Source organism: Silurus aristotelis (genome assembly GCF_946808225.1).
Source record: "Silurus aristotelis genome assembly, chromosome: 11".
Taxonomy (NCBI): Eukaryota; Metazoa; Chordata; class Actinopteri; order Siluriformes; family Siluridae; genus Silurus; species Silurus aristotelis.
The window spans coordinates 16,479,256-16,504,825 of record NC_139584.1 but is presented as its reverse complement, the minus strand read 5'-3'; the positions used below and the strand labels follow the sequence as shown (position 1 = coordinate 16,504,825).

Below are 25,570 nucleotides of genomic sequence, written 5' to 3'. Positions count from 1 at the left end.
TGCGATAACTTGCAATAAATCTGTTACAGACTGCCAACACTTTTTCACACCACTGTAAATGGCATTTCCCAAACGTAACATGTGATGTCTCACACTCATCTATAAGTTTTGTCTAAATTTTAAACAAAATATTTTTTACATTCCTTTTCTTTAAATGAGCAATGATTAACAACAGATCACCATTAGTGAAGAACCTTTAAACTTTGGGCTAACATCCTTTTTCACATTTGGTGTGGTCTGGAGGAAAGACCCTCCACCTTACCCATTTATCCTCCTTCTCCTTTAATAATGCTGTGCAGTCGTTTTGTGTTTGTCCACAGCCATAGACCGGTTGCCATAGAAGTGTGCGAGTCTAGCATTCCTCTGGCTTTTCATTTGAGAGGCATCAGCTGTCACCTTCCATTAAAACAACAAAACGCTTTGGGGAAACTCTCACCCCAGTTACCTAACAAAAAGCCACTGAGCTAAAATCCTGCTGTTCTATTCTGCTTTTACTGACCTAGGAGTCCAACAGGTCACAGTATTCTTACTGTGCTGTATCAACATTTGTTACATATCATACAACACATAATTCCTCCATATTAAACATTGCTGCACTGGACATATTTTAAACTTATGCAGCCTTGAAATATTATTTTTTTAAACATTAAATAAATAAATAGTAAAACTATAGAAACATCCTAGTGAGTAGGACATCAATAAGTTGTTGGACTGTTCTCAGCCATCAGCAAATTTAGGAAAACTCCTGGGATTTACACTGTGTATGTAATTTATTGGCACTATACCTGAAATTGTTTCTAAAAACATAATGTATACAATACTGCATACATTTTAACTGTCTTTCTATATTAATATCATTGTAGGGCTGCAACTATCGATTATTTTAGTAATCTGATAGGAAATACTTTTTCTTTATTATACTAAATACACAAGAGAAAATAAGACTTAAAATGAAAAAGTAATTTGTTTCCTTTTCAGAAACATTTACATTTTTATTGCTGAAATTGTTTACAAGAATATCTGTGAAAACTAAACCAATTTAGTGCATTTAATTGCCACATTACATTAAAAAAATTTAAATATTTAAATAAATACATATAATAAATATATATATTTTATATATAAAAACATTTATTTCAAATTACTCAAAAAAAAAAGGTAAACGCACTGTTTGTTTTCTTTATGTTTTGGTTGAAAATTATCCCAAACTTTGGAAACTTCTTCTTCCTTTGGCCTGAATCTTCTCGCTCATCCCTGTTTAAACAGTTCCTCCATTTTCCACTCTGCAGCGTATTCTGTGTTTTGTTCAGATCACTCCAGATTTAAGCGGGTGTTGCAGCAATAATAATGGTCCGTGGGGAAACACAGTGCTCCGTGAAATGGACTAAATAAAGTATTGAGGCAAATTATTATGAACTATTAATTATTAAGTCTATTATGAAATTGTTTTGATTTTATTTTATTTAAATTGCTTGAGTTATTCAAGCAATCGCTTTGCCCCCTAAATCATTGCACACAAGATTTTAAATAGTGTTTTAATTTTTACACCAGAAGATGCAATACTAAACTAAGAATACTTTACTTTAAGTTGCCAACCATCCATTTCAGACTCCAAAATCAGGACTCTTACTTGCACAATCGGCATATATAGAAGTGATTACCAAAATTTTTAGCTTTATGTACTTGTATGGCAAGAATTTGGCTGTTTGGTTCTTAGTCACATCAGACAATGAGAACACACTCTGTTCAATTCCACATACATTATAATCAACTTGATCAACTCCTTCATCTGGACACTGCTTAAGTTCTAAAATCATCCTTTCATAACCACATGCATACATTTTACATCGCTCTACACTAAAAGCACAAACAAAAGCTCTATTCCTCTCCAACACTTGTTCCCCTCCTTATTTAATATACCACAGAGTCTCTTCCAGTACACACTCCGTCTGACCTAAATACCAGAATTTGGTCACTTTCTTGCCATACTCACCTACCTATTAGGTACTTAGTGCCCTTAGGTAACATGAAAAGCACTTATAAATGATCATTATATTTTTAAGCCATATGGATAAAGATACAAATATATATACAAATATATATATAAAACAGAATTCCAGGAGTATATCTAACGATATTCCAGGAATGCTGCTTTGGCTGATTTGTATCTTTATCCATATGGCTTAAAAATATAATGATCTTTTATAAGTGCTTTTCATGTTACCTAAGGGCACTAAGTATACTAATATATATATATATATATATATATATATATATATATATATATATATATATATATATATATATATATATATATATATATATACACACAGTACAGACCAAAAGTTTATATATATTATCTATACAGTACAGACCAAAAGTTTGGACACACCTGCTCATTCAAAGAGTTTTCTTTATTTTTATGAATATGTCATATTGTAGGTTCTTCAAAGTAGGCATCAAGAGAATGCCAAGAGTGTGCAAAGCAGTAATCTAAGCAAAAGGTGGCTACTTTGAAGAACCTACAATATGACATATTTTCAGTTGTTTCACACTTTTTTGTTATGAATATAATTCCATATATAATTCCACGTGTTAATTCATAGTTTTGATGCCTTCAGTGTGACTCTACAATTTTCATAGTCATGAAAATAAAGAAAACTCTTTGAATGAGAAGGTGTGTCCAAACTTTTGGTCTGTACTGTACTATATATATATATATATATATATACAGTGAGGAAAATAAGTATTTGAACACCCTGCTATTTTGCAAGTTCTCCCGCTTAGAAATCATGGAAGGGTCTGAAATTGTCATCGTAGGTGCATGTCCACTGTGAGAGACATAATCTAAAAAAAAAAATCCAGAAATCACAATGTATAATTTTTTAACTATTTATTTGTATGATACAGCTGCAAATAAGTATTTGAACACCTGTCTATCAACTAGAATTCTGACCCTCAAAGACCTGTTAGTCTGCCTTTAAAATGTCCACCTCCACTACATTTATTATCCTAAATTAGATGCACCTGTTTGAGGTCGTTAGCTGCATAAAGACACCTGTCCACCCTATAAAATCAGTAAGAATCCAACTACCAACATGGCCAAGACCAAAGAGCTGTCCAAAGACACTAGAGACAAAATTGTACACCTCCACAAGGCTGGAAAGGGCTACGGGGAAATTGCCAAGCAGCTTGGTGAAAAAAGGTCCACTGTTGGAGCAATCATTAGAAAATTGAAGGAGCTAAACATGACTGTCAATCTCCCTCGGACTGGGGCTCCATGCAAGATCTCACCTCGTAGGGTCTTAATGATCCTAAGGAAGGTGAGAAATCAGCCCAGAACTACACGGGAGGAGCTGGTCAATGACCTGAAAAGAGCTGGGACCACCGTTTCCAAGGTTACTGTTGGTAATACACTAAGACATCATAGTTTGAAATCATGCATGGCACGGATGGTTCCCCTGCTTAAACCAGCACATGTCCAGGCACGTCTTAAGTTTGCCAATGACCATTTGGATGATCCAGAGGAGTCATGGGAGAAAGTCATGTGGTCAGATGAGACCAAAATAGAACTTTTGGGTCATAATTCCACTAAACGTGTTTGGAGGAAAAAAGATTGATGAGTACCATCCCAAGAACACCATCCCTACTGTGAAGCATGGGGGTGGTAGCATCATGCTTTGGGGGTGTTTTTCTGCACATGGGAGATGGCGACTGCACCGTATTAAGTAGAGGATGACCAGGGCAATGTATTGCGAGATTTTGGGGAACAACCTCCTTCCCTCAGTTAGAGCATTGAAGGTGGGTCGAGGCTGGGTTTTCCAACATGACAATGACCTGAAGCACACAGCCAGGATAACCAAGGAGTGGCTCTGTAAGAAGCATATCAAGGTTCTGGCATGGCCTAGCCAGTCTCCAGACCTAAACCCAATAGAGAATCTTTGGAGGGAGCTCAAACTCCGTGTTTCTCAGCGACAGGCCAGAAACCTGACTGATCTAGAAAAGATCTGTGTGGAGGAGTGGGCCAAAATCCCTCCTGCAGTGTGTGCAAACCTGGTGAAAAACTACAGGAAACGTTTGACCTCTGTAATTGCAAACAAAGGCTACTGTAGCAAATATTAACATTGACTTTCTCAGGTGTTCAAATACTTATTTGCAGCTGTATCATACAAATAAATAGTTAAAAAATCATACATTGTGATTTCTGGATTTTTTTTTTTTAGATTATGTCTCTCACAGTGGACATGCACCTACGATGACAATTTCAGACCCCTCCATGATTTCTAAGTGGGAGAACTTGCAAAATAGCAGGGTGTTCAAATACTTATTTTCCTCACTGTATATAGCAGTTAGTAGGCAAGAAATGTGAAAACTGTGAGAGACTTTACCCATTTAAAAATACTGCAATAAGTAGTTATTCATCCAGAGAAGATTAAAACAAAATTAAACATTTCAACCATTTCAGGTTTGGCTTTACCATTTGCATTAGGCTATTTAGACATATCAGCTGTGGTACTTGGTTCCTGAGAGCTGTCTTAACCATTTTCTGGGTAAATATTTTTGTGGCATCAATAATAAATATATTAAGTTGGTGTTAAATTAACTTGTTTAATGTTAACCAAGTCAAGCATACATTGACAAATTTTATGTCTCATTGATAAAATCTAAATATTTTCCAATTACAGTGACAAAACACTAGGTTTTTTGAAAGTGCCTATTATGTGGGGAAGTTCAAAACACCTGCACAAACCAATACAGAATCACGTGTCTCACTGGGGTCTTCCCCCATTTCATTGCTGAGAGAAAGCTCTGCTCTTTTGGTGTACTTTGGGTTGTAACATCCAATAGCTACTATATGTTGTGGCAATGCAAATTGTAGAGATGATAATATTGATATATTGCATAAGCAAAAAAAGTTGCTTTCTTCAGGCAACTACTGTGAAATCATAACCAAAAACGTTTGCCAGAGTACATTTACATTTATGGCATTTAGCAGACAGCCTTGTTCAGAGCGACGTACAAAAGTGCTTTGAGTCTCTATCAATGGCTAAAGCTACACTGGTACACTAGATTACAAACTTAATATAAATCAGACTAACTCTGTTTTTTTTTTTTTTTTTTTAGTTTTAGTAGTTCTGGTGTAGTCCATTGTGTTTTATTTGTACTCATTTGATGCTAAAATGCTCTTCCAGAAAACTTGAATTTTTCTGTTGTATGGGTTATCATTATTCATTTTCTGAAATGTGGTTTAGATTTTTTTCTTTATGAAGTTTTGCAACTTTCATGCACATAATAGGGTTCTCATACACGTAAACATCACACAAATCAACAGCCTAAAGAGACCCATGTTTCTGCTCAGAAACTCAACACCAAATATACGAAAATAAAAGTATCCTTCATTGCTGAGGTAAAACTGCCTTCTGTTAGAACACAATGGCACCTTAAACCCGAAGATGTACTCTGTTTACAGTTTATTTAAAAATCTAGGAAAAAATTTTTTAGCACTGAAAATACCTTCTTAGTGTTTAACATCGGCAGAATCTTATAATAAAAAGATACAATATGCTGAGGATTTCTACAAATAAACGGGCCGTATAATAACATCAAAATGAACAGAAAGCTTAGTTTCAAAGCTTGAATATTTACAGTTGCCTAGTCATTAACAATTCCCCGCCCCCGCCTCCATTTTCTTAACAACACCCCCCCCCCCCTTGTTTTGCTTAATTCTAAGCCCGCCTTTCACAACATACTAATATTATACTATCTCTAACGCGATAGGTCTACAGTCCGTCAATCATCACAACTTCCTCCACACAACCACAGGTTTACCCAGCCACACGGATTTCTATTGGCTATTCTCAAATGACGTAATCCATGCTCCCGTCTCCAACCCGCCCTGCCTGAAAGAGGAGGAAATTCCATCCTATATGAAACAATAGCTGTTGCATAATACTGTTCAAAACAAACCGCAAAAAGGCAATTGATAAAACTGCGTTAAAACGCAATTCAATTCAAGGTGAACTACACAATCGTTTACCAAAAAAAGTTTACCGTTTAGGCCTGGCTCTTCATTGTTGTTCTGCTGCACGGCGCCAGTAGCAGACATGTCGCCTCTCCTGCACTGATCTGGTCCGTCAACACGGTGGCTCGTGTACGCTCTCGGGAACGCGCAAACGCCGTGCGAGCCCTCGCAGCCCCACCTGCACTGCAACGTCATCACGGGTTTACTGCACCGACATTCATCAAAACACTTCAATGGGGCGCGTATGTGACTGACTGCACGATTACAGACAGAAAAAAAAAAGTTTAAAAATAAATAAATAAATAAAATTAATTCCCAGACTAGCAGTTATAGATGTCAATCACCTCCTTTACTTAAGGGCACATTATACAATAATTCCCAGATAGGAACATTCGTCAAAACAATTTTGCAATTGTCCATGTTACCATTGGATGTTCAGATTGTAAATATTATAGCACACGGAAATGTCCGCTACAAATTATATCAGACTTTTAATAAAGATTGTATTCCCTCTGCATTTGTTTTAAAATACCACTTAATTGATTAAACTATTTCATGTTTTGCCAATGATTATATGCTTTGAGTTGTTATTTGAGGGACAAATGTTTTTTTCCCCTTTAAAATTGCAAAATGCAATACACACAAACCATCCATAGTATTTAAATCCCTAGAATATATAAATGTGTGAGAAATGATTTGTAAATCAATAACATACATAACATACATCTTGGAATATGCTTACATTAATATATCAAAGTTATGGGCTTGATTAAATTAACAAAGTGCTGACTTGAAGTTAATTTATGATCAAAACTACCTTTAAACTACAGCTATTGGGATTCACATAGATTTGTTCCTGTTCTTTCATGACTCTGGTATATGATTTGACAGACTCATTATGAGTGTGATAACAATGAATTCCCAACAGAAAGTGACAATTTGTGTTACTGCAGGCAGAACTAACAATAAACTAACAATAAATCCAAAAACCTCTATTTTTATTTAATGCAAAGATTATTAGCAAATAATAAAATAATTTTCTGCTCAAGACAGTAAAGTTCTCAACTAATCTTTATTATGTTCGGGGCACAAACAGTCCAGACAATCCACATGGTGCTGCATTGTGTAGCTAAGAAATGTTGAGAATTATTATGACTTCACTACGTGATCAAAAACGCCATTTCAAACTAAAACAAAACATTTAAATCTGTTCTATGACTCCTGTGTCGTACAGTCTGGTAGCTTTAATCAGCTCTGGTGTCTATGTTTGTTTTGACTGCAGTGTATTCAAATATTTTTTTTTTATCAATCTGAGCATGGTTGATTGCGGAATAATACTGTAGATCAGCTCAAAATGTAGGAGCATATAATATCTCCAGTATGCTGCTGGGTTTATGCAACAGACCAGCACAAGAGTGAACATGACCTCTTTGTGCTTGTGCCCTTGGTAAGATAGTTACTATTTTAAAACATTTGTTTAAACAAAAATATTTTCTGCTTAACAGCACGTTTACAGCTTTTTATAAACATCATTGATGTTATATTTTTTAGTCTATCATATAAACCTGAAGTTATTAACTTTTCAATTAGATACTTGAGTGTTTTGAACATTTGTCATTTCAGAGGCTATACAAGGAAGAACACCTATAGGCGCCTTCAGGGTGTCTATGGTACCAAACACAATCTTATGGTAATCTTCAAACTACCCATTTAAGGCTACCTTCAGCAAAAGTGATCATGTCTTCTGGTTGATTAGGGAATTATTATAATGAAAATAATTAAGTTGCTTATTTTGATCAGAAAATAATTGTAATTAGTTCAGTCCCTTGATAGGAATAGAGACTGCTAATTTAGTTTTAAAATCATTTGCACTGTAATTTTAATGTGTTCTGTTTAAAGCTTTATTCTCTCAAAGGGATGTGGATTATTTAAAAGAAAGTATATTTTGGCTGGAGAAACCACTAGCTTTGAGATCAAATCTGCAGCTTAGTAAAGAAATTCAGAATTTACGCCTATAACACATGCTAAATAACACATTCTAAATAAATATCGTATTCATGTTCCTTCCTTTTTGAGACTTATATGATTAAAAACTAAGATGTGTTGGCATATGCTAATTGACTGAGGTGTTACTCTGTGCAAATGCAATACTGTGCAATTGTCTTAGCTACGTGCAAAGACATTCTTAAAAATACTATAAAAAGTAAACGGTAATAAACTAAACTCAATCAATATTTGTTTGACAACCATTTACTTAAGAAGCATTAGTAGTAGAATTTGTATTGGGATATTAGCTGCCAGTAGCTGATAAGTTTTACTGAGCAGGCTTCATATTTTTTTCTGTTTAAATAGTGTTCAATGTTATTTGCCTTTTAATTGATATTTAAAAATTTTTGTGTTTAAAATTATTTATGTAAAAATAAATGTTTGGTAAATAAAATATATTTTTAACTCAATTAATGCAGTAGTCATAAAATAACACCTATAACTAAATTTGTACTATTTAAACTTAGTGCCTAAGACATATGTACAGTCCTGTATGTTTTCTTGTATATGGCACTGAGAGATAAGGGATGATAGGGTGATTCTGCATATGCTCTGATATCTAACAGGGCCAACACACTAGACTGTACCATAGTTCTTTTAAGGTCTACAACTTATGAACCATATTCATACAGTGTAGGGAGAGAGACCGAAGGGCTAATGACACTTCCCCAAATTACACATAAGACTTTATATATTTGAATTGCTTTTTGGTCACTTATTGATTTTCACTTAGTGATGTTTGAATGCATATATAGCATGTGAATTTTAAAAAGCTGTTAAATTCTAAATATTATTATACTATATCAAGATTCAAGATTACATTTTTTAAATTGTCACAAACATAGTACACAGAATACAACCAGTGAAATGTAAACCAAATCAGCTGCTCAAAAAATTGTGCATTAGATAAAAGAAACTATAGAATAAAATAAAATAAAATATGAGAAAATAAAGGAAAATAAGAGGAAATATATTAGATAATAATAGTGCAAATATATTTTTGAATGTGCAAAAGGCAAGTACAAATTGTATGAAATGTAATGAGGTATGACAATAACAAACCAAAAACAGTAACTTTGGCAGTGAAGATGACAATGTAAGGTGCTGTGTGCAAAATGCAGGATGAATGCAAGTGTGATTGTAAAGTAAAACTGAATATGGGCATGCTGGCATTAAGAAGTCTGATAGCTTGTGGCAAGAGGTTTCCCCTAAGCCTCCCAGATTTGGCCATCAGACTGTGGAAGTGCCTGGCCGATGCTAGTGGACTGAACAAGTAGTAACTGGGATGATTAGGGTCCTTGATGATTTTAAAAGCCCTGTTTCCTTATCGACTGATGTATATATCCTACAGAGAGGGAGGAGCAAACCCTAAGATGAACTCTGCTAAGTGCACTACCCACTGAAGGGCTTTACAGTCCTGTTTGGAGCAATTGCCATACCAAAATCAAAAGAAAAGCATATAAAATAGTTAATATTAATAAAAATATATAAATTAAACCAAATGACTCAAAAGCTAGAATAAAGTAATCTCAAAGTAATTAAGAAACGCTAAAGAGAACACTTGCACCCCTTGTGACAAGTACCTGCATCAGAAAACGATAGTGATTATAAATAAATACATAAAGGAAACTCTAGTACCCCCTTGCGGTAAGAAAAATGCATCGGATAGCGAAAGAGATTTTAAATTTATACATAGAGAACAATAGCACTCCCTTGTGGTAAGAAAAATATAGCATCACATATTTTACAATAAAGCATATCAGATTTACCACATACTGTGATTTTAATCTGTTTCAAGATTCTGTCTGACTTATCGCAGCAGCAGTGCGTTCTTCATATAGACTTACACAACAAAATAAACACAACATTAGCTAAGTAAGCCTTCTGCAAATCCTGCAATGAGGTCCACATTCACAGTCACTCTGAGTGAAATGGTCTATGTTGGGGATCTTACACAAACTCACTCATTTAAGACATGACTTATCATAGATAATTTGAGATTATATGATATGCAGAAATATGAGTGTAACACATTTCAAGACACCATTTACATAGAACTCATTGGAGTCATACATAAGACATTAAAGTAATGCAAATCAGTGGCACCATTGTAGAATGATGAACTAAGTAGCTGCCCGTACTGAATAATATGGTCTTAAATGTATACTCTGGTCAGTACTGACTCTTATCTTTCTTTCACTCAGACCCTAAATTCTATGACAGTCTCAAATGTGACTGCTTATTATTTTTTCTTCATCACTTTCTTTCAGTAACTGCTTCACCCTGGTTAGCATCTTCATAAATCCAGAGGATATCTCAAGGGACAAAGGGTGGGAGAAGGAATTACAACCTGACTGGTACACCAGTCCATATCAAAGCATAATGTTCACAGCTTTCATTATACCTAGAGGCAATTTATATTATTCAGTCCACTTTTTGCCAAGTTTCACAGGAGGTGGGAGAAACATGAAATAAAGTAGGAAACCTTGGTGAGCACAGGGAGAACATAAATACAAACACTGAACATGCAGTAATCCAGGCTCAGGGTAAAACAATGGATCCTTGAATTGTTTTACATAAGAATGGCTGATCTTTTTTGTGGCTTTAAGTTTGAAAAAGTTAAATTCTCAAAAGATGCTGATGAATGACAATGTATGTTGATTTGAAAATTCGTAATTGCCCTAAAACAATAGACATGTAATTACATTTCTGTTCTGCTGAATCATACAGTACCTATAGTGTAACTAATCAAAAAGATGATAAAGTTGTACAATTTCATAGCATGACTTCAGCAGGGCAGAATTCAAGAAGGAAAATGTGCAAAAAAGAAGCACTACAGAAACATATTGACCACCCTGGCTAAATTTTGTGTTGAAATATACTTAAACTGGACAAAAACAAACGTGATTTCCATGCTTACTAATTGAAATTATAGACTATATTGTATTCACTGTTTGAATAGGAAAATTTGTTTGTCAGTATTATTGATAAAGTTCAGGGCTATATAAATTTGGGAAGTCCAGACAAAAGATAAATGGAATGAATAATTGTATGAATAGAAATGGGTTAAAATAACATAATGATATATATATATATATATATATATATATATATATATATATATATATATATATATATATATATATATATATATATATATATATATATATATATATATATATATATACACACATACATACATACACATACATACATACATACAGGAATTTCTCATTCATGTCTTATGCCAGATTCTATCTGCTCAACAGCCTGGGACTTTTTTTGTCAGATTTTTTATTTCATGATATGCCAAATGTTTTTAGTTTAGTTCAGTTGGCCAGTTCAGCTGTTCAGTTCAGCTTCAACTATAAACTATATATATCTTGCTGAAATATGCAAGAGCTTCCCTGAAAAAGACATCACCTGGATGGAAGCATATGTTGACCTGAATGAAATGAACAATTTAGTACATTCTTGAAAAGAAATGTACTGGCAAGATGAGCAATACAAAAAAACTTGGAGGACAACTGTGATGGGTGAAGGGGATGACTATTAACTGACCACTGATAACACTGATAAACAGAAAGACGATAAGAAGAGATTACACAGAAAAAAAACATCTATTAAATCCTTCCTAGTTCTAAAAGAAGATTCCTTGACAGATAGAAACAAGATAAAGTAGAATATAGGTTAAAAAAAAGCAAAGGGAGAAAGAAAGGAGGGTCTCAGCATCCAAAGCCTACTACATAGGCTGTTAAACATGGAGACTGTGTTATTGCTGCCAATACTATGTCACTGGTGTTTACTGATTATGTGACTGCTGATAGAAACAGCACAACAAATTCTAATTCTAAAGCATGCTGTAAAATGGTGTAAAACACATATTATAGTGTTTAACAGTATAGCTGGATAATCTCAAAACACTTGATAGTGCTGATGCTGTCTTGATGCTTGATGCTGATGCTGTCTTGATAATGCTGATGCTGTCACACAGAACCAATGTGGAACTAGTGAAAACTTGCCAAAGCTTTCCAGAAAAATAGCTGCAAAACATTAAATATTTAAATTAAGTAGTACATCATACAGTCACCATGTAACATATGTAGTATGATCAAAATAAATAAAGGAATTTGTAATCTTTAGAGCAGAGGTACCTGAACATTTTCCATGAAGAAAAAGGAAGGGCCATGAAGGGCCAAAAATCAAACTTGATTGAAGGCTGTGGGCCAAAAGAGATTGTTTCTTTTATTTCACATTTCCTTGTAATCTGCTTAAGTCGTGCAGTTTCATTTTCAGAGTTTTCTAGTTCAGCAAAATTTATAGGACAGTAAAAACATAGAAGAAATCCTATTTATAGTATACTGCCTAATCAAGCTATACACCAGTAAATCTATATGCTTGTATTATCAGTAAACTCTAATGAGACAGGAAGCTAATCTTTATTTTTCAAAAGTTTTACTAAATTGGGCTGCAGCTGACAAATGTACTGTAGTTGAGAGTCATTAAGGGTTACTTCTTAGTTTGCACTTGTTCATGTTTATCTGACTAAAACTCTGCTCACAGACAGAGGTACCACCAAAGTTTTTGTAGCTTAAAAATAAAATTAAAATGTTAAATTAGAAATGAAGATCTGTGTCAGTGGTATTTCCCCCTTTTTGAATAGTGATTAAGATTTTAAATCTGTTGCAACAATGTAGATATTACGGTCAAAGTTTGGCATCAACATCTGCTTGTGTTCACAGTTCAAGCTGGTGATGGTGGTGTCAAGTTCACAGATATGATTTACATAGAGCACATTATGGCTTTGTTAGAGCTGCAATTGTGGAATCCTTTTGCCTTGAAATGGAACAAAGCCTCAAAGAAACGTTGTGGAAACAATTTCCATGAACAATTTCAGCTGTTCTGGAATCATAATATTGAAATAAAATAATCAAAACAGCACATTGTGCTTTGACGTGTTTAATTCCCTGCTCAGCCGCGCCATCTGGTGGTGACTTACAGCCTCAACCAGTTCATGTCCAGCTTTGTGTAGATCATTCAGCAGCAGTCCGCTGCTCTCCGTCTTTGTCCTCAAGGCAACTGCGCGCTCTGCCTTGAATGTAAACCCAAGCTAGTTTTTTATTTCTAATCGAGTATTTTGAGCCATCTATTTAAAGACTGTTAAACGATCAGAAGAATTCAAAGATGGTTTTAGTACATGTTGGATACCTGGTTCTACCCGTTTTCGGCTCAGTAAGAAATAGAGGTATTTATTGCATTTATTTGTCTTAAACCATTAACATTAGCTGTGTACGAAATCTTCCAAAAAATACCACTTGCTTGCTAACATAGCTAGCTACGATCACTTCCCTAGATAAATATCACACGTCGACCTTGGTGGTAAATCCGCTCGAGCTGTAAGCCAGCAATAAAAATGAATTCTCTGTGGCTCTTTGCCCTCCTTTGCTGGCTAGTAAGCAAGCGACAAGGGAGGATTTCAAACAATCGTTGCATGACCGATTTCTGTTTTAGGGCAAGCTAATCTGTTAGCTAGCTAGCCAGCTAGCAAGTCAGTATTTTTTTAAAACACTTTAAATTCGATCGTCTAACGAGGCACATATAGTAAATTTGGGGGGGATTATTATGTTTTGTTTAGTAACCACAATATTATATTTTTTCCCCTAAGTGTTAATGTACGTGTGCGGCCAGCGTGTTAGCCAAATCCGCTAAGAGACCATGAAGGCCCGAAACAGTAGCAAAGGCAGTTGATTCGTGTGCGGCATTTTGTAGCTTATAATGTCTTTATTTATTTTACACCGCAATCAACCTGTGCAAACATACTTCTATTAACCTTTAATAAATCCTTAAACACACGCGACCACTCACAATTGTGTTGTTGGGGATCAACATTCAAGCTGCAATTCTTTGTAATGGCCGCTGAAAACGCCTGATTTGTCAGATCTTATACAGTCGCATGATACCAGCGTTAGAATGTGTAGCTGTAAGGTGGTGACCCGCAGTGGCATCTGGTTATTGGCCGTTAATTTTACATTTCATCCCAAGTATTTATTCCTAAACTCGCATTTTGAGTGCGGGGCTCTCAGGATGAGAAATCCGCTACATAGCTATCTAGCTAACTATGCTTAGCTTGCTCACCTCGTCTACTAGCTGCCCGACTGACTAGCTAGCTGAGCGAATGTAGCTAGCTGGTTAACTAAGCTAGCGTGGCACTGATTTTTTTTTTTTCTCCATGGAGTGCCATCAACGATTTCATTGTGCTTTTATTTCTGTTTCTTATTTCCTGTCTCATAGTATCGAGGCTGGCTCTACATTCTGCATTATCCGATCTTTGTCGTCCCCCCTCCATTGTGTAGCTAATGATCATCTGCTGCTGTGTGGTGTGGCCTCTGCCTGTTCTCTGCATTTAGCTGTTTTGTGATCCCCCTTCTTCATTTCCTCTTTCCATCCGAAGACGACATTGGTATTTGAACACCCAAGAACAGTGCCCTAATGTTAAATGTTAAATACTAAAAAAAAAAAAAAAAAAAAAAAAAAAAAAAACACTGAGATAAAATGTGTTTTCTCTATGTTAAGTTGACATAGTTAACCCGTATACAGTAGACATTAGAGAAGCTGATTCATGTACATCCCTTCCAGCCTTGGTAGTCAACATGTGTAAATTCCTGTAAAGTGGATGCATTTTGCAGTTCATATTTCTTAATCATAGAAAGCATCATGCCTGTTGTACCAGCAAAGGTACATTGTACCGATTCAATGTGTTGGCTTTATTTATCATTTGCAATTGGGCTTATTTATAATTATTTAGTTCCCAGTCTTAATCCTGGAGTACCTCCTGTCCTGCACATTTGAGTGTTTTCCCTGTTCACAACATGCCTGATTCTAGTGGCCCCTTCCTGATTTGAAGTGGGTGTGTTATAGTGGTGAAAACATTGAAGTGTGCAGGACAAGGGGTACTACAGAACCACGATTGAGAGCCTGTGCCCTATATGGCTATGGAGAGATCTGGCTTTAAAAATAAGTCCTAAATAAAAAAATAAAAAAAATAAGGAATAAAACCTACTTTGCAATGAAACGGCCACACAAATGTTACACTGCACCTGTGTCGATCACCCAGACATGTGCCACATTACTTTAACTGCTGCCTAAACAAGGCCCATCAATACACACAGCATTAAAAACAATGATGCTAATTAATTAAGCACTTGACTTGATCTCTGCACTAACAAATTTCAAAATGCTATCCATTTCACAGGGATGTTTAATTTCCTGCACTGCTACAAATATTCTCTAATAGAGTGAAAATGTCTATTGTTTGGTTGTGGTTTCTCTACCTTTTGTTCTGGTAATAGACTTCAATGCATGAATCACATTATTCATATTATTTTTATTCAACATTTATTAGACTCCAATGTAATCTTTCTGTAGAAAAGATGTACCCTGCTGTACTGTAATGTGCTGTAGCAAACACATCTGCTCATTGGATGCTGCTTTTGTTCTGTTTAACCCTGTACGGAGCATGGTGGGCCTTGCCTTTGTTCAATGTTGTTTTATTTGTTGCATGGTATTATTATATTATTATTATTATGACACAAATCCACCTATACTAATATTTTTCAATAAAGAATATAGTATTTTTCCTAACCTCCAGTGTGCTTCTTGCTGATTTCCATTTATTGCCCCCTCCCCACCTCCTCCCTCCTGCTGTGACAAAGATATATTCTTTGCTTTTTTTCATCATGGGAGCTAAATGAGTTTATACATGGCCATTATGTTGTTTATTTAGGCACTTGAAGGTGCAGTGGGAACCCAGTGGTCCTTAGTTTTGGATAGGTGTTTCAAAGAGATCGGCAAATCAGAATTGCCTTGCATTGTATTATTAAAAAAGTAGGTGTGTGTTTTTTGTGTGTGTGTGTGTGTGTGTATATATATATATATATAGATAGATAGAAAACATTTTAAATGATGTTGGTTACGAAACGTTAAAACTGCACCTTTAAGTCTTTTCTTAGTCAAAGTTTCTGACAAAATGTATATATCCCGATGCCGTGGTGTGGGGAAGTATCCAAACATTCCATCACTGTGATTGATTATTCTTTCTTTCACTAACATCTGGAAGACATTTTGCCATTGTGTGTGTATATGTTTGTTTTTGTTTTGTTTTTTTAACACATGTAGTAAATATAACAATCAGATTTTTAAATAAATAATTTATTTTTTGTTCTTTACCAAAAAACTTTTAACACTCAGTAAACAGGCTAAAATCTTTATAACACAACCAGGTTATAGTCAAGTTTTAGTTTTAGACCCTCAGATTTGTTTTGAACTAAAGAAAATTTGTAATAAACCCTTGCTGTTTCAAATTTTATATAGTTTATATATTTTTTTATATATATATATATTAAAAAAATCAACTTTATGCAACTAGGATACCTAATTCAGGTGTGTTTGTAGGTAGCACAAATCAGAATTAATGACTGGTTGACCTAGAGAACTAAGGAAGAGTATTTACAAATGATCTTAAATCAAGCCATATAGAGCTAAGTTTTCACATATATGCAGGGCATTGATTATTCTTTTTGGTGTGCACAGGAAGGTCTTTTGTTAGCTCATGGAAAACAGATGTTTCCTAGCTTGCCATTTACTGCCTTACCTTTTGAGGTTCTCATGCTTTTTTACTTAAGTGTAGACATTCTGCACATTTTTGATAATTATGGAAGATGCCTTGAAACGTTCAGCCACATGTCTTGACTAGGTCTATGATTGTTCCATTTTAATTTTGTTAGTTTAAATATGAACTTAATTATTTTCCCAACATGCACTAGAAACAAATTATTAATCATGCTCACTGTTTTATTTGTTGTGTAAATATTTAATGAGAATTTCTTTGTTGTGGTACTTTCCCGCAAGCTTTGCCAGGACAATTGTGGACAATTGTTCACGTCACTTAGTGAATTCTTCATCTAAGCCAAACGCATAGATTTTCCAGGGTCTTTGAGACGGCAGGTGTGGCCAAGGAACTCCCTGTAAGAGGCTCAGCTAGCTGCTTGGAATAGTCAGTGAATAATAGTAGACTTGCTTGCATCTGTTGCTGAAGCGCAGCTGCTGAGAGGTGAGAAGTGACCATGAGAACCAAAATGAAACTATACACTGCTGCTGACTGCCCGCAAGATGCCCTGGTAGTATTACAAGCCAATAAATCTGCATAAGACACTTAAACCTCCCCTTTGCATTCTTTAAAAATGTAGAAGGATTTGGGTAGGTTAAGAGAGGTGATCAACCAGCGTTGTACATTCATTTTAAAGTCAGCATTTCTACCCAAAATGTAGTTAATGTGGTGTCATTGTTCTTGCAGGATCTCAGTTTAACAGGCATCAGCATAGCCATGCTACCTCTTGCCGGCATTTCCAAGTAGGGCCTCAGGCCCAGATCCCTGTTGACTTCCCAATGCCCCTTCCAGGACAATCACAGGCGGGCATGAACCCACACCTTGGCCCAACGCACCAGCCAGCTACCCCGTTGCATCCTCCCCTTGGCCACATACCAGCACCACAGTTCCAGGACATCCAAGGCCCCCCCTTCCTACCTCAGGCTTTACACCAGCAATACCTCATCCAGCAGCAGATCCTGGAGGCACAGCACAGGAGGTTCCTTGCGCAGCCCAGGTCAGATAATGGCAAATCTAATACTCTGGTACTTACAATGTATCATTTGGATGTCATCTAATATTGACAGAAAAATACTCTAAAATGACCAAACCACATATGTCTTAATTAGCTGAAATCAACCTTTGGTTCTTTTAAGCAGGCATGCCCAAGAAAGAACAGCACACCATCCCCAGGCGATCCGTGCCCCCTATGAATACACCCCCTCCATACATGTTCCTCCCCCTCCACCTGTACCGCAGCAGCCACGCTATCTTGCTGAAGGAACAGACTGGTAATTTTTTTAAATGCTCATTTAAAAAAATATATTTGGTTACTCCATAGAGTTACAGAGAATTTTAATTGCAGTTATTAGCTCATGAATATTAATAGCTAAGTCAAGTACAAAGGAACAATGACAATAAGTAGAAATGTTAATATTATTGTTCATATTCAGAATATCAAATTGTTAATATTCATGGTATCGAACTGTAAAGTACCCCAAAACCAAACTTCAAGGAGATCTATGTGGAAATATTTCGCAGTTAACATGACTTATATGCAAAAGATGACTCTGTGATGATCGGTGTACCCATGCTTTCATGGTGCTTCTTCTCAGGGACTTGAGTGTGGACCCTGGTCTACCTCATTCACACTACCATGTCCCTCAGCTCCCACAGCACTATCAGCACTACCTGGCCTCTCCAAGGCTGCACCACTTCCCCAGAAATGCATCCTCAGCTCAAGTGGTATGTGTTCCACCTGTATAATTTATTGCAAAATGATATGCACCAGTTGAAGAATGAATTATGGAAGTTGTTAGTTGTTGTTAGCTCTGTTTTCAGTCAAACTCACTGTCAGTAAGTTTATTCAGTAAGTTTATATGAAATACCTTGCGGAAAACATGCACATAATGTTCGAAACACTGCCACATTTATACAGTTCTAATCAGCCAATTATGTGGCAGCGACTGTATGCAAAAAATCATGCAGTTACAGTTTATGAGCTTTATTTAAGGTTGAGCATCTAATTTATATGAGGTACTTTATTCTTCCTGGCAACCTGAACTAATCTGGCTCATTTACTCTAACCTCTTTATTCAACAAGGTATTTACACCCCTAGAACTGTCACTTGCTTAGTATCTTTTGTTTTTCAAGTCATTCTATGTAAAGCCTTGAGACTGTAGTGTGTGAAATTTGCAGTAGTTTCTGAAACACTCAACCAAACCCATCTGGTTCTTACATTCACATTTCAGAGATCACACTTTCTTTTTATTCTGATGTTTAATATAAAAAATAACTAAAGCTTTTAACTCCAGTATCTGCAGTGTTATTTGCATAACACGGCTGCCATGTGACAAGCTGATTAGAGAACTACATAAATGCACAGGCTTTATTGATAATGTGGACAGCGAGTATATGATGCTGATGTGTTTAGTAACACTGTAACTTCTAAATTGGATAAACTATTGTGGTTTAAAGGAACATTTGTCTTATTGGTCATGCATTTTACAGGTTGTCCATGAGATCAGAAATTACCCCTATCCACAGTTACATCTATTGACACTGCAGGGCCTCAATCCCTCCCGCCATGCCACTGCTGTGAGGGAAAGCTATGAGGTAGTATCAAATCCTGCTCTGTACAGGAGCATTAATTACTTTATTTATATATAATTTACTTTATTAATATTCATTAATAAAGTTCCCTTTAAGCCCTTGTGTAGATGGTAAAAAAGACCACAAATGGATATATATTTTTAATTATAGGAACTCTTGCAGCTGGAAGACAGACTTGGCAATGTGAATCGAGGGGCTGTGCAGACCACCATTGAAAGGTTTACATTTCCTCATAAATACAAAAAGGTGAGCTCAACCCACTTTTATATTCTAATAAACAAATTAGAAACAGTTGTTGTTATAATGTTATAATTTTATAGTGTATTGTAAATATATCACACAATATTTTCTAGGTACAACGCATTTCTCCAAAAAAAAAACTACAGAGCTTCCAAACTACCCACAGAACATCCCTACATTCTACCTTTATTAACTAGTGATAAAGATTAAACCTTATAGCTGGGCATTATTTTTTTCCATTAGCCATGCTCTTACTAATATGTTCAACCAAGGTACTGCTTCTGTATAGCGTTGGCTGTATCCTGTCACAACAGGTCTGTTGGTGGTTGTGTAAATCAGGCAGGAAGAAACTATGGGGATTTGTTTTAGAATAAGTACTTGATATGCAGGGAATGTAGAAAAGCTGTCATGGATTGTGGTTCACCAATTTTATCTACACGTAGGTGGGATTTGTTTATCAGACCGGGACCTTACAGAGACGTATGAATATAAGGATATGGTATTGTATTTTAGCTGCATATTGGAGAACCATCTTTTGGACTAAATCTTTGCGCCACATTGGAGAAATTATTGCTCCATTGATGTGGGCTTTAATCACCAGTGCCACACTGCTATTCAATTGTACACATTTTTTAACTTTCTATTGAAATTCCTGGTATTTCTCTATCTTTTTGTACCGATTTGTCACATGATCAACCACTATATACTTGAAAAATTAAAACCATTTTGGATTTTATAAATTGCATTACATTACACAAGACATTTATTAATGTAGGCAGCACTGTGTTGTATCAGTTACTGTTGCCACTGTGCTTGTTTTACTGTCTGGAGGTTTTCATGTTAATGATAATGATAATAAACATACAGTGGATAGGAAAGTATACATGCTCCTGTTGAAATGGCAGGTGTGCACACCATTATAAAACGGTACCTCTGTTCAGAATGAAAAAATCACAATCAAAATTTGTTTAACAGTAATTATTATACACCTGTCAACAATGAAGTAATTCTAATTAATCCTAAATAAAGAGCAGCTTTAGGATTTTCTTGACAATTCTTTTGTTATTTCATCCTACTGTTTAAGGTTCTGAAAGCGCTTACAAAGCATTTACAGGATCTCATTTTCAAAAATGCATCAATCCAAGTTTTATCATTTAATCTAGTATATTTTTTTTTTCTCGGCCCCCACAAGGCCAACAATTGGCCATATGTCCAGAATTGTCTAAACAATGTCATCAAGGAGGGTGTAAAAAAAAACAAAAACATCCAAGCCTGCCTAAATCACCGAAATCATATGTCAAAATGTCTTCTGGTCTAATGAAAGCATTTCGGTTGTGACTTTAAAATGTATGTTTAATTAAAAAGACAGTTTGTCAAAACTAAGCACTCCACACTAAAGACAAATCCTTCTGAGTGAACCATGTTGGTGGCAGCATCATGCAGTGGGGCAGCTTCTCTGCACGGGGATTGGGGCTCCAGTTAATATGGAGAGGGCATCATGGTTAGCTCAAAATACCAATCTATTTTGGCACAAAGTCTGATGGGCTCTGTTAACCCAGAAATTTTTTACCCTTTAACTTAATTCAATTGAAAACCTGTAGAATGACTTTAAGTAGGCTGTGTACATCAGATCCCCTTGTGGATATGATAGATTTGGAGCATTTCAGCAAGGTAGATTGGATTAAAATTGTCAAATCCAGAACTGTGAAAGCACATTTTCTGGTAATAGAGCACTCTGTCCTTTTGGATAAGGATCTACCAAATCAACAAAGTAGTAGTCAAGAGCTGTGCATTCACATAATTTTTTTCCAAATACGCTATATATTATTTATTTTGATAATTTTTCTTGTAATTGACCCTGGTCTTTGTGTTTTGTGAATGCCTCTTCAAATTATTCTCTCATCCTCTGGTGTTGTTTTTAGCTTGCTATAATTCCTTACAGACATATCAGTGTATTTTTGTATTTTGTAACAGAGAAGACCACTGGAGCTGAAAATAGGGATGGATGAGGATGAGCTGGACACAGATGAAAAATGTACAATCTGCCTGTCGATGCTTGAGGATGGAGAGGATGTGAGGTAGTATGCAATTTAAAATGTTATATTAATCTGATTAATTCAAATTAATCTGATTATAAATTAACTTGGTTATATTTTGTACCTACACTGTATTATACTATATGTATATTACATACATGTATATTTTCTGTTTGGTTTTTCCATTAGGAGATTACCCTGCATGCACCTCTTCCATCAGGCTTGTGTTGACCAGTGGCTTTCAACCAATAAGAAGTGTCCAATTTGCAGGGTGGACATTGAGACCCAGCTGACTCCAGACAGCTGATATCTCCTGTAGCGTTGGTGAAAGGTCTGCCATTTTTCCCTGTCCCTTTTCGGGTACTTTGCCAAATGTCTGTCTCTCCATCACCTCTCACCTTTGACCTTGCCTTCTGAGCCAACTCGAAACGTGAAACTTTAATCCATGTCGGATTAAAGGTGAATAGCAAAGTGAGCGAAATGAAAAAGAGTCCGAGGATTCATGGAGAAGAATGTTCAGATCTGCGCGATTGTCCAGGGCAGGTTTCAGTGTGACTTTTTGCCGAGTCTATCATTAAGATGGTTCCTATCGAAGTCCCCTGCATGGACATTCAGTGTGTTTAGGACAGTAAGTGCATCCCCTGGATGATCTCAACTGCAGATAACATAAAGCTTTTCCTCTGTCACAATGTTTCATAATGCATTATAACAAAACTTTATGAAGCTTTCAAATTTCCAATTGCTAGTAGTAGTCAGTCATGTATTTCAGGTGTTCTGCATTCTTCTACAGTGCAGTTAATCAAGTCAAAAAAAAAAAAAAAATCAATATTCAAAATGAGTACTATGTGGGAACAATATGTGAATGAAGATAGTAAAGTAGTATGAAATGTAATTAGTAGATAAAAAAAAAAGATGGATTTCAAACAAAATCTTAATCCTTATAAGGAATGTGTAAAGGAAAACTTTATTCTTACAAGTCGAGTTATCCAGCGGTATGAAATGACACTAACAATTATTAACTGTAATTATCAGAAGTGATATATATAATATACTTTCTGTAACCATGGTGACAGCAAGACCAGGCTTGATTTAAGCTGTGACAGTATGTATTTGTGCTTGTGAACTCTCCATGCTTAGAAAAGTATCCTCAAAATGCATGTTCTGTGAGAGGCTGAGGCTTGTTTTCAGGAACATAAACGAAAAGATGGGCAATTAGTGCATGACAGATATCTTACTAATTCTGAAGACACTGTGTTCTCAACATGTCACTGAAGAAACCAGGAGTGAGATGTATACCTTAATGCCTGTAGGACAAGCACACATTCTAATAACAACAGCCTACTTCTCAGTGTTTCCATTAGCAATGTACGTGTGTGGTATCGCTTGAAAGTACAGCATATGTAGAGTATGAAGCTAACTAAGAAAGCAGTCATATTGTGCATGAAAACTGTTGCTGCCATTTCTGGGGGAGATGAAAAGGGAGAAAAGCCATTGTTTTATAGAAACCAAACATAACTTTTCTAAACTGTATTTTGAGTTTATTTCATTCTTTCCATTCTGTTCTTCATGTTTTTTTTCCCCCTAATATTGAGGATTATGCCAACCTATTTGTGGGGCTGTTTCAGCTTCTCACCATTTTAAATAAGTAGCTGCAATGCTGGAATAATATTTATTGTTGTCTTAATGTAGCTAGCTGTTATTTTTGTAAATGCACTATATTATGAGGTTGCCTGACTTCGATGTGATTGTGAATGTTTCTCTTGTCCCTGCTTATGCATTTGCACTCAGTGACCTGTCTCTTTGAACATGTACACTGCGGTTGCTCCTGACAGTATACTCCATCCAAAAAAAAAAAAAAAATAGTAGCGCGGCTTAACTTCAGTCATTATCTCCACTTGTATTACTTAAATTATTTGAACCCTTGCTTAAATGTATGTGACATCATGGCTTAGTAGCATTTCTGACACTAATTTGACAAAAAAAAAAAAGAAAAGAAAATGCATTGCAGTGCAGTGATGCATTGATTAATTACAACTTGCTTGTTTTTGTTTCGCGTTTCCCTGGATTAGAGGCAATTCTAAACCATTGTGGTAATTTGTATTTGAAAAACAAAGAATTTTCCATTTCTGTTTCACTATAAATTGGCTTTATTATTATCACGATTGTCTCAGTGAGAGTTTTGTGTAGCTCACCCTTGCTGGCCTTTTTGTGTGTGAGCAGTGTTAATGTCTGTTGAGCTTCCTTCTGTAACTTCAATGAAAACGTTTCTTCAGAAGGTACAGAGCAGTCTTTTCTCATTTCCTGTGTGCAGCATTTAATAGTTTACACAGGATTTTGTGCAGTAAAAATGCCTTAAGTATTTAACAATCATAATTTATTACTAACTTTTAGCTCTATGGGTGCATATTTAAGTTTTGATTTAGTTTAGCGATTGAATCAGTTTATTTATTTACATAGGCATAATGTGTATAAATACCTCATCGTGCATATTTTAATGGGAGTGCTTTGCATGCATTTGTTATTTAAAGGAGAAAAAGAGAAACTCAAGTTTAAAAAAATTCAAAGGGGTCTGCTGAAATGTGTCAGTGTGTGGTGCTGTGGATTTGGTTACATTCCATTAATGCGATTTTCAAATAATTATTTAGCTGTGATCTAGTAGACAAACTGCTATAGACTGGAAATGTTTTGCATGTATCTCCTATTTTGCACTCTCGGCTTGGCTACCCTCTCACTGGCATTTGGAAAATGTGCACCATACTCTTTTTTGTTTGTTTGTTTGTTTTTGTTTTAATTCTTCTAACTTGGTTAGTATCTAACATTTTTTAAGTATTACAACACAGCTTAGTGCAGAGTGAGATGTACTGTGATTAGCCACTTGTCCAAAATGCTTTACATTAGCTTGATTTCTATTAAATAGAGATCAGTCTTTTTTAAAACGTTCTGTTTGCATACCCCCCCCCCTCCCCCAATTCTTACTATTTTTTTTTATACTAATAACAGGGTCTGAAGCTAAATGTCTGTCTCAAGATGTATATCACTAAATGTAATGTGGCCATTATTTATTCTTTTGATGTTTTTAGATGAAGTGACGAACAAAATTGTCAAATATAAAAATAAAATTAAAAAAAACCTATGAAATATATTTAGCTCTCAGCTTGACCAGGCACTGATTTTTTTAAACAACATGGCATGGTACATTAATTTAGAGTAGATTTAGCTAAAAAGGGCAGAAGTCCCTTCTTATTGTGTCAAACAATTGACCCACCCCAAAGGAAAATAATTTTCTTGTTTGAACTGAGAAACATATTGGAACTCCCTATTTATTTGCAGATGCCTGATATGATCTAAGACATGCCTTGTCATATGATTTGTCCCACCAGCCTTAAGGTCTTTTTCCTTGCTCCACCACACTAGAAGATTTTGGACATACAGCAATAGTATTATATTTTGCAAACAGAATGAACAGTAGATCCTAAAGCACAAGCTCTATAATGCATGTCTTTCTCAGGTTTTAATATACGTATGAGAATGGATAGATATGTTAAAATATTTTACCATAAATCTTTCTGATGTTTTTTCTGCTGCTGATGTTAAAAAAAAATATTGAATAACCTGCCAGTGAAAGGGAAGTGGCTATCTTTGTATAAGACACTGCTGTTGCTGTTACTGCGCAATGTTTTCTGACATTAATATTTTATAGTTGAGTAGAAAAAAAATATGTATTGACAATATTTAAGCAATAGCTCGATGATCATCATGTACGATAACTAGATTAAGTGTATATTGCGTAAAAAAAAAATTAGATTCACTTTTGGTGGATTTTGTACTGTATTTATTACTAATGATGCAAAAAGTTGCATAGCTTAACCCAAACTGTTCTTTCTTTTTTAATTTCTTGTCTTGTATATGACCTTTTTGTATGTGTTTTTCAAATAAAAAAAAAAAAAAAAAAAATGCTTCATGATGGC

At 35.4% G+C, this 25,570-nt stretch overlaps 2 protein-coding genes across 6 annotated transcripts in view; one reads left to right on the top strand and one right to left on the bottom strand.

Moving 5' to 3' along the window:
• bnip3la (BCL2 interacting protein 3 like a) overlaps positions 1-13,972 on the bottom strand; it is a 19,869-nt gene extending 5,897 nt beyond the window's left edge. The window contains exons 1-2 of one of the 2 annotated variants that reach the window (XM_083554599.1): positions 13,934-13,972; positions 6,052-6,205 (exon numbers count right to left, since the gene is read on the bottom strand). In XM_083554599.1, the coding sequence (XP_083410725.1) occupies positions 6,052-6,205; positions 13,934-13,957 (178 nt within the window). In that variant the 5' untranslated portion in view covers positions 13,958-13,972. Of the gene's footprint in view, positions 1-6,051; positions 6,233-13,933 lie in introns of those variants that run through there. The other variant, XM_083554600.1, reaches the window with a different exon arrangement.
• Positions 13,024-25,570, top strand: ark2cb (arkadia (RNF111) C-terminal like ring finger ubiquitin ligase 2Cb). Of its 4 annotated transcripts, none has more exons than XM_083554576.1 (9): positions 13,028-13,313; positions 14,360-15,877; positions 15,925-17,730; positions 17,873-18,004; positions 18,329-18,458; positions 19,225-19,329; positions 19,477-19,572; positions 21,541-21,644; positions 21,792-25,570. In XM_083554576.1, exons 3-9 carry the CDS (start codon positions 17,513-17,515, stop codon positions 21,907-21,909), a joined length of 903 nt encoding a protein of 300 aa, XP_083410702.1. In that variant the 5' UTR covers positions 13,028-13,313; positions 14,360-15,877; positions 15,925-17,512; the 3' UTR covers positions 21,910-25,570. The 4 variants fall into 4 exon arrangements, with proteins under 4 accessions (XP_083410699.1, XP_083410700.1, XP_083410702.1 ...); XM_083554575.1 differs by having other exon boundaries at positions 13,029-13,313; positions 14,360-15,866; positions 15,912-17,730; XM_083554573.1 differs by lacking the exon at positions 14,360-15,877 and having other exon boundaries at positions 13,024-13,313; positions 17,421-17,730; positions 17,870-18,004.